This window comes from Hoplias malabaricus, chromosome Y, assembly GCF_029633855.1.
Source record: "Hoplias malabaricus isolate fHopMal1 chromosome Y, fHopMal1.hap1, whole genome shotgun sequence".
In the NCBI taxonomy this organism is placed as follows: domain Eukaryota; kingdom Metazoa; phylum Chordata; class Actinopteri; order Characiformes; family Erythrinidae; genus Hoplias; species Hoplias malabaricus.
Window position 1 is genome coordinate 55,731,145 of NC_089820.1, and position 9,322 is coordinate 55,740,466.

The 9,322-nt window shown below is 40.8% G+C and overlaps 2 protein-coding genes across 2 annotated transcripts; one reads left to right on the forward strand and one right to left on the reverse strand.

Moving 5' to 3' along the window:
* Nucleotides 1-268: 268 nt before the first annotated feature.
* Nucleotides 269-5,734, reverse strand: LOC136679051 (U3 small nucleolar ribonucleoprotein protein MPP10-like). The gene is made up of 11 exons (XM_066657326.1): nucleotides 5,541-5,734; nucleotides 4,288-4,990; nucleotides 3,884-4,068; nucleotides 3,593-3,767; nucleotides 2,646-2,787; nucleotides 2,235-2,302; nucleotides 1,998-2,135; nucleotides 1,509-1,619; nucleotides 1,302-1,409; nucleotides 919-1,149; nucleotides 269-493 (listed from the first exon to the last, which is right to left on the reverse strand). The coding sequence occupies exons 1-11, from the start codon at nucleotides 5,612-5,614 to the stop codon at nucleotides 344-346; spliced, it is 2,085 nt and encodes a 694-aa protein (XP_066513423.1). The 5' UTR covers nucleotides 5,615-5,734; the 3' UTR covers nucleotides 269-343.
* A 572-nt stretch (nucleotides 5,735-6,306) lies between these two features.
* LOC136679593 (methylmalonyl-CoA epimerase, mitochondrial-like) lies at nucleotides 6,307-9,039 on the forward strand. The gene is made up of 3 exons (XM_066658216.1): nucleotides 6,307-6,352; nucleotides 7,783-8,129; nucleotides 8,432-9,039. Exons 1-3 carry the CDS (start codon nucleotides 6,325-6,327, stop codon nucleotides 8,582-8,584), a joined length of 528 nt encoding a protein of 175 aa, XP_066514313.1. The 5' UTR covers nucleotides 6,307-6,324; the 3' UTR covers nucleotides 8,585-9,039.
* Nucleotides 9,040-9,322: the final 283 nt, after the last annotated feature.

Below are 9,322 nucleotides of genomic sequence, written 5' to 3' on the forward strand. Positions count from 1 at the left end.
TCTTCTGACCAGTTAATGCAACAGTTTAAAGCCAGTGGTTATTAAACCTAGTCTCTCTTTTCAGTGCTCTGGGGCCTTGAGCTCTCTCACGTCCCTGTTGGTCACCTTTCAACAATGTCACAAGTGTGTATTTTAAAGAGGGCTTCAGAGTCAAGGATAAGAATTAGAACAGGCCTGAAATCTAATTAAACCAATTAAAGGTAAAATCATGGACAAAATCTACAAGCTGATTTTCTTTAAATATGAACATTTTAATATAAACGACAAGACATTGTAAAGACGAGCATTAAGCAATGGCAGTTAACGTAAAACTGTACACAATATTTGACAACTTCAGTGAACGCTACAGCTTCAGCTTGCTGCCAGAAACCTCTTTCTGCTTCTTCTTCTTGCCGCCTTGGTCTTTGTTGCCCTTGATCTGGCTCTTGACTTGGTCCTGAAGTTGAGAGAAGAAGGACTGGGAAGAACGCAGAGCCTTGTCCATGCCATCATCCTGTCGCAAGTAAAACAGAGGACATATCAGCAAAAAAAAAAAAAAAGGTATGGCTTAGTGAGAGGTGGAGGCATGGAGCTGAATTCAAGGGTTCGTCAGCTGTAGATCAGAGTTGAGCTCAAGAAAATATGGTTAAACATTGAGTTTATAGCACAGAGCCATCCAGAGTGAATGACAGACTCTTTAACACCCTTAGTATGAGAGGGGGAATGATATAACATTCTTTTTATTATTTAAAAGAAGGGGAAGGAAAGAAGGAAGATAAAATCTAGTAGAGAATCTTGCAACAGACTCTAACCACCTCGTATCACTACAAAACATTTAGACATAAAAATACTGCTGACCATTTTATACACACAGGTAGGTTTTGGGACTACACTGATGCTGTGGTGGCCATAAAACCATGTATTGAACCAACCACTGACCGTGAGAATCTTGGCTTGGCCTCCTTTAGTAAGTTTCCTGAGAGTCTCTGCAACAGCGGCTTTGGACTTTTTCGACTTCTCTCCTCCATTCACAGCTTCTTTCAGCTTCCTGCTCTTTTCACGCTCTTGGATCTTCAGCCTCTTCAGTTTCTTCTTCTTGCGTCTCTCGCGCTTCTTGTCAGTGGTTGTCTTCTCAGTGTCCCCGAGAATATCACCAGCTTTGTTCTTCTCCTGAAGGAAAGGAATGTTACACACCAAAATAAAACTTGGTTTTCAGACGGAGCTTAAATAATAATTTGCTCGTTTCAGTTCTGTTTACATTTTAAGAAGATCACTATTCAGATGATTTGCTCAAAGTAAGAAGAAGCAACAACGGATCAGACCTTAATCTCCTCTGGAGCCAGGAGAGTGGCGTTGCTGGCGTTGACTGGCGCCACCTCTTCCATCGTGATTGAGGGCAGGTTGGAGACCACTTTAACCTCAGGAATGTGCTACACAAACGAGAACATGGAATAACCAGTGAACGATAAGAACCATTTAAGTGCCAGTCGGGATCGTAATCAGCTCTAGTCAAAGTTCCACAGACTTACAGGCTTCGGTGTGAAGTGGAAGTTGGAGAGAGCGTCCAATTTGAGGAAGAGTGTGTCCATGAACTTCTGAATCTCCACATGAGCTGGATTCTCCTCTTCTTTTGTCTTTTCCTAAATTTCAGAGAAATAAAGCAGTGGAAATAAATCTTTGTGGACATAAAAAGGTGAGGGAGCATTTTCTCCACCTGCTATGAACTTGGGGGATCCCTAACTATTTTTGTCCCCCAAACAGCAGCTAACACTATGACTGCACAGTTTGACTATCTTAGAGAGCAAAAAAACTAACAGACACTCTCATGTTGGCTGCGAATCTGCTACCGCTGACTGGAAAGAGGGGCCGTCCTACATCCTGGATAGGACCAATGGTCTTAGAGCACTGCACCTCACAGGAGCACCATTTTGTCTTCTGGATGAATCGTAAGGGGATCATTTAAACGTATATTATTTGAATGTGAAAATGAAACTTCCTTCAACCTTTCTCCTCCTCACCTGGGTCTGTTTGAGATACTCCTGCTCATAGACCTCAGCCAGGCTCAGCTTGCTCTTTTCGTGGTCCAGAGTTAACCTCTTCTTGTACTCGAACACTTCTTCCTTGGGTTTCTCCTTCCTCACGACATCATCCCACGCCTAATAACACAATAATAACAACAATCCAGTGTCGTCGAGTACCACAGAACCTGCTGCCCATGAACGCTTCACTGTTCACAAAGAAGAAACTACACAAACCTGGTCTTTAATCCTCTGTTTGATGATCTCTTCGATGTTCAGAGTGGTCTCCTCTGTGACTGCAGGAGCTTCAGACAGAAAACAAATTGAGATGTACCAAATAATCTGTTTAGATTTTTAGAAATTAATATTTACTCTATAATGTTCACTACACTGCACTCTGCTAGAACACTAAATATATTTAAAAAACATAACAGTTCACTTCTGTATGTGCAGCATATTTAAAAATGTAATTATGTAAATGTAACTGAAAAGCACTGATGATATTTGAGACGCTGAATCGTTCTCTAAAGAATAATAACAGCCAAATTGTGGTGCTGAGCTAGCTCCTCGTTAGAGATGGATAATAAATCTAGACATTCATCAGCAAGTGTCCCTCTAAAGCACAGTCAGAACAGAGATATGCCTCACCGCCCCGCGTGGCCTGGTCAAACGCCACGTCCTCCTCCAGCATGCTGTTCTCTGGCCGAGTCTGAGCGGTCACTTCTCCGCTCAGCTGCCAGGGTTTCTCCGCTAGAGCTGACTTCTCCAGCTCCTCAATCTTCTGAGACATCTGGGTGACAACACAACATTTAACACGGTTACACCACTGCTCAGACGTTCGTTTAAATGATACGTTCATTTCATTTACATCAAATTGCTTTAAGTCACAGGTTAGGGTCCACAGAGCAGCCCCTCCCCCCACCATCACTGCAGAAAAGGACTGACTGCTTCTTTATTAAGTTTAAAAGAATATATAGACTGCAATTGTTGATTCAGACTCCAGCAGTACGTCTGTAGACAGAGCTGTAGTTTATTCTAAAAAGACTGAGAAAACACTGCAGCGGAGATGAACAACTCTCGCCCTGGAGTGCTGGAGCCCAGCAAAGTTTGGTGTTTCCCCTGAGGAGATTAATCGTGTGTTTGAGCTGGAAAATCACCACACCGTGCTCGACAGCGGCCCACCAGGAGTCATGCACCCCCTGCGTTACAGGATCAAGACTGTAGCTGGAATTAAAGTAATATCTAGAATATTGTGGGCTTTTTATTTCAAACGTGGAGCTAATTTATGAGGACAGCTGTGGCCTAAAGATTAGAGAAGCTGGACGGGCCAAAAAGTGGGGTCTTGGGGTCTCCTCCTAACCCACAACTGCTTCCTGGGCTACTCACTGACACTGAATGTTCAAAACATTGTTGATAATGAAAACCTCTTCAAATGTGTAGTTTACAATATTTATGTCAATAGAGTTGATTTAATACTGAATAAAAGAACAAAGAATCTAGTAGACACTGTTTTCCAAAGCTGATATTAAAGTTATGTTCTACAGATCTGTGTGAAAGAAGGTGCTGGAGAGGATTCCACCAAATCTGAAACATACCTTCTCCTGTCTTTTCTCAAACGCCGACTTGGGCTGGGCTTTATCTGCGGGTTTAGACTTTCCTCCCAAAATGTCCTCCACATCCTCCCCTTCCTCGTCACTGTCACTGGGGAGGTCAAAGGTCACTTTCCGTAGAGCGTCTCTGGCTTTCTGCCCCTCAGCATCGGAATCAGCTCTATACACACACACACACACACACACACACACACACACACACACACAGCTCAGCAACACTCCTCTAAAAAAGACAATAATATCCTCAAGACTCAAGTGGGGGATAAAGTCTCCTACTCCAAATCTGGACTCTCTTCATCCAGGTCTTCCTCATCCTCATCTTCAACATCATCATCGTCCTCCTCCTCTCCGGCTTCCTCCTCCTCCTCAGCCGCCGACTCGTCTTCCTCATCTGGCTCACGCTCAGCTGTGTCTTCATCCATGAAATAGTCTTTGTATTTTATTTCTCTGGAGCTTTTGGTCTGAAAATACACACAACACAGTTACAGAGCAAAGAGGACTGAAGTTATTCTGTTTTTGAGCATTTCGCCTCAAACTCTCGATGAGTGTTTACATCGCAGTGAGGAAACCATTTACAATTATACACAAATTCTAAAGCATTTCTGTGTAAAATATAATTCAGACTGACATTTTAAACATCTCTGACTCCAGCACAGACTCGACGATCACAGTGGCCTCACCTTCTTATTCCTCTTTGACGTGGCTGGTTTGTCGAAGGTCAGCTCCTCGTCCTCATCCGACGGCAGCTCCTGAAAGTAGTCTATCTGCTCTCCGACGCCCTCCTTCCCTTCTCTCTTGTCCATATCGTCCAGAAACGACTCCATTTCAGACAGTTTGAAAAACTTATCGTCCACCTCTGACACAGTTCTAGATTTAGGAACGCTTGGAGCCGCTTTCCTCCGATTCTTGGCTTGCTTTTCAAACTTATCCACATCGAAATCGATATCTGAGTTCTGCTCGGAAAAGTCCTCCTCCTCAGCCTCTTTTGCCTTGGGCTTGAGTCTGTCTACTCTGTCGTCATCACCATCATCATTGTCATCCTCTTCCTCCTCATCCTCGTTTTCTTTCTCCTCATCTTCCTCTTCCAAATCCTCGTTATCATCCTCCTCGTCACCATCTCCATCTTCCTCTTCTTCTTCTTCTTGGTCTAATAAAAGACTAAATGTGTCGTCTTTAACCACCTGCTCCACTGCCTCCTGGAAATGCTCGAGTACAGAGTAGTTCTGAAGCTCCAGCTCCTGCCAGATCTGCTCCTCATCAAAGTTCTCCACCACCAGCTGCTCCAGGGGACTGCCCTTACTGCCGGTCAGCTCCTGGGCCTTGTGCAGGTCGTACAGGGTCTTTGTGAGTGACTTTAAGTCTGTTGCTAAAGCATCCTGCACTCTGTAAGAATAAGTGAAAAGGAAAGACACACATGAACCCACCGGCTGAAACATCATTGTATCATTAACTATATTCTCTCTCTCTCTCTCTCTCTCTCTCTCTCTCACACACACACACAGAAATATTGAGCTGAGGCCAAAATGGAATATTTTTCACTGATGCACTGTATCAATAGCTCAATCAACAGCTGAAATTATTTTTAAAAAGAAATATGAATTTGTTCATTAAAAATTACATTGCCTCCAACATTAATGCTCATTAAGCCACTGATCTTTAGCATAGGTCTAATTTTACTTAAACAGAGAGAGAGTAAGAAAGAATCAGTCAGAGGTCCTCTTGAACACTTCTGCCTTGTTCATGGTTGTGATAATCAGTGAAGTGAAATACACAGAGAGGTTATAAGCAGTGTGCTGCACTGTGCCTCGCTGGAGGTCCAGACCTCAGGTACAGTCCACGTTAACAGCTTTACTCTCCACACACTGCGGCCCATAAATAAGCCGCATGGTCGGATAGTACGATTTTAAAGACCGGTTAGAATGGTTCCTCTCACCGTAGAAACTGTTCCGGCTGCGCGGTGCTCTTCTCTAAAATCCTTAAACACGTTTCCAGCGTGTGCGCCGCCATCGCTGCTCACGCTACAGGCGTCCGAGTACCCAACGAGTCAACTCTTTTGAACCGGCTCTTTTTAGTGAATCAGTCTAGCCGATTTACCAGTCACAACTGAATCAAACCAGAGCCGATTGGCTTTTTCGCAATGCTTAAAAAATCTTTCATGTGCTCAGCTAAAACTCCCGAAGAAAAATAACATATAACACTGATTAAAATGGATATTAAAATCATGCTATGTATCTGACAGTGTACAATGTGTAAAGCACAAGCTGTTAAATGCTAGCTACAGTTTATAAGACAATGTATTTTAGTTTTTGTCAGTTTTATTCTTTGTAACAGCGAGCAATAAAATTGTGGGACATTTAATGGGAGCAGAATAAAGAATATGTTGTTGTAAAAATTATGTTAATGAGTTAATATATTGTCGAATCAGGGTTTGATAGAAATGAGTCGTTTGAATAAACGGTTCGCTAAACTGAATCAAACGTCCCGTCTGTATCGCTGTCCGTGTGAAAACGTTCCCTTTGAAACAGTGCGTTCCACAACACGTGTATATTTATTAACGTTTAAAATTTAACATTTCAAATACAATACAATTCAAATAAATTTCTCATTGTTTTTAATCAAATTTTAATCAAAATTGTTGTGTAATTATTATATTTACTGAATTCATCGAAGGTCAGTTATTTCTTGAAATAAAAGTCTTTTATTATGAAAACATAAAAATGGCTGCGTCCATGCTGAAGGTTGCAGGTAAATAATGGGAATTTTATTTCTGTGTTAAATCGAGCCTTTGGCGAGTGTAGTGTTCACATAAATCTGACATTTTAAGTGATTGCCCGTTGATTTGCAGCAGTTATGACAATACACCCATCAACCACAACAGTTAAAGTCAATTCTTCATTTCTGCCCTTAATCTCCACTCTCTCAGCTCCTGACCACAGAGGAACAATGTGCTCTTTACCAGATACAGACGTTTGTTCAACTGTTTATTTGAGCCTTAATGAACTGTGCTACACGGGGTAACAAAATAGGCAAAGGAGCTAACAATAATTGTACATTTTCAAATTAATCCTGTATGGTCAGTGGAGATGATAAATGGACAATGTGTGAAGAGATAAAATCATTGTAAAGTTATGATTAAATATTCAATAATATACAAAATATTCAACACAGTTATCCACATGTTCAGCAGTAATAACTTTATTGATGTGTGAACCTAAATGTGGATTGCATTTTGACAATGCCTCTATTTAAAGGATCATTCCACAATTTTATTTTTATTTTTTTTTAGAATTTCTGAGGTGTAAACAAACCTGAGTGTTCTTTCCAGTACTGGTGCTATTTTATTTAATCTCCACAACCGGCAGTAAACCAGTTTATATGTGGAGTGTTGATAATGATAAATAATGCTACTTTAAAAATACATTTTTTTTCACTTGCAAATTTTAGTTCCTGTCCCTCCCTCATGTATCTTTATGTTGTGAATGGAGTTTTAAAAATAAATTTCAGGCCTAAATCTCCTGTCGTCTGTTGAACTCAACACTTTATACATTAAGTGTTACATTCAATGAGAACAGTGTCATCACTTCCTTCTTCATTTTTGATGTCACTGTTTTAATTGAAGACGAGCTCCTGATGGCTCTTTCCTTCACTCTTGTCCAGAAACACCTACTTTTCTGAGAGTTTGAAAAACGTATCAGGAAACTTATTGTTATAACATCAAATGAAAGCACTTTAGAGCTTTTAGAGGCATTGCAGTTTCCAGACGTCACCACCACTGTGAGCAACATTGACTCCGCAAGTTTCCATTGCGCAAAACATTTCACATTATGCCCCTATGAATAACTTTGTTTGCATTTGTATGTTAATAAATAAATAAATAACAATCAATATTAGCATTACTTAATGATGAAAGTGCTCTTAGACAGGTCCTAGCACACATCAGCAAACTAAATTATTCACCAAACCTTTTTAGAAAATAAAGAGAGAAATTAGCCAGTACAGCTTTCGATGTAATGAGAAGAACCATCCCACTGAGCACTAAATACAGACATTTAGTCTGAGGCATTTTTGCTGAGGATAGAAATACGCCTCTGGAAACACTTGCTTTTAAATATACAGAAACATTGCTCTCTAGACTTCAGACTCTTTGAAATACTCGTGTTTGCACTCTTTTGCAGTGACGGGTCTCTCAAGATGTGCTCAGCAGTGTTCCCCAGCTCTGAGGATGTTCTCCTCGTCTTCAACCCTAAGGCAGGGTGTCCCCTCAGCCTTGTGGAAGCTGGGGAGGCTGAACCACGTGGCCATCGCTGTTCCTGATCTGCAGAAAGCCACAACTCTGTACCGAGATGTGCTCGGAGCTCAGGTGAGCGACGCTGTGCCTTTACCTGAGCATGGTGTTTATACAGTGTTCGTGGAGCTGGGAAACACAAAACTGGAGCTTTTACATCCTCTGGGTGAGAAAAGTCCCATTGCAAGCTTCCTGCAGAAGAACAAATCCGGAGGCATGCACCACATCTGCATCGAGGTGAGGACAGTGTTAAAAAGAGAAATGAAATAGAAATGGTACCACCAATGCTTTCTGTCTGTTCTCATTTATGAAACCTTCAAGCAGAATATCACAATCCGTATTGTAAAGCTGATAATTATCAGTACTGTGTGTCATAACAGTATATTTTGCCATAGAGCAAACCCTAGTGTAATCTTTAATTGATATTTGACAGAATGCACACCTCCAAGATCACATTAGCGTCTAATACAGTTTGCATTGTACTGTATTGCAATGTGTTTATAACATTGTTCATCCCTTTATCAAACTCCTGGCTGTAGGTTGATGACATAAACGCAGCGATAGAGGATTTGAAGGCAAAAAAAATCAGACTTCTCTCTCCAGAGCCGAGAATAGGAGCTCATGGAAAACCAGTGATGTTTCTCCACCCTAAAGACTGTGATGGTGTTCTGGTGGAAATAGAGCAAGCATAGAGTGTACACACACACACACACACCCACTGTAAGCTAATTCTGAAGTAGATAATCACAATAACGTGAAGGTTACTGTAACAGATGCAAAAGAAACTGACAATGAATATTTTCCCTTTGTTCTTTCACAGAGTGTGTGATGGTGTGATTTGTTCTGTAGCAGCTTTCCATACCTGGGCTGAATAAATTAAGTGCTGACATTAACAGCATATTAAAAGACAAACTCTAACAAGCAGATTCAGGGGGAATGAGTGTATTTGAATAATATTAAAAATGACTTAATAATATGTGGGATACAGGATGACCATTGAGTTTCAGTTAAAGATGTACTTCACAAATTGTAAAAGAAATGAATAAATGTGATAAAACCCGAAGTAATTAAACTTTTATTCTGGTTTAAATTAAGAGTTTACTTAAGTTGATGAAGATAATATTATGTTTCTGTACTGTCTTCTAATAATCCGTTATGTTATTGTTATTAAATGTGTTGTTTTCAGTGAGTGGTTTATTTATTTTTTTTTTTTTCGGTCGACAATCGCATTAATTTCTTTCACAGTTTTCATTTTAAATCCTCCTATATAAATACATCCACAGCGTTCCCTCCTCACAGCACTGAGTTAAAAACCCTCCCAGGCAGAGAGTGTTGGTGAAAGGTGAAGGCCTTGGCATCCTGCTGTGGCCAGACTTTAGCTTCTCTCTCCTCCAAATGAGAGAGTATTAATGAGAAAGGACTTGGACCAT

Bases quoted from the DNA above. Each gene is read 5' to 3' on its own strand.
- LOC136679051 (XM_066657326.1), bottom strand. From the start codon at position 5,614: ATGGCGGCGCACACGCTGGAAACGTGTTTAAGGATTTTAGAGAAGAGC. The intron at 2,136-2,234 runs GTTTGTGTAGTT...TTGTGTTATTAG, and splicing joins AACAGAGGATTAAAGACCAG to GCGTGGGATGATGTCGTGAG. The intron at 1,410-1,508 runs GTAAGTCTGTGG...TCGTTTGTGTAG, and splicing joins TCCACTTCACACCGAAGCCT to CACATTCCTGAGGTTAAAGT.
- LOC136679593 (XM_066658216.1), top strand. From the start codon at position 6,325: ATGGCTGCGTCCATGCTGAAGGTTGCAG. The intron at 6,353-7,782 runs GTAAATAATGGG...ACTCTTTTGCAG, and splicing joins GTCCATGCTGAAGGTTGCAG to TGACGGGTCTCTCAAGATGT. The intron at 8,130-8,431 runs GTGAGGACAGTG...TCCTGGCTGTAG, and splicing joins TGCACCACATCTGCATCGAG to GTTGATGACATAAACGCAGC.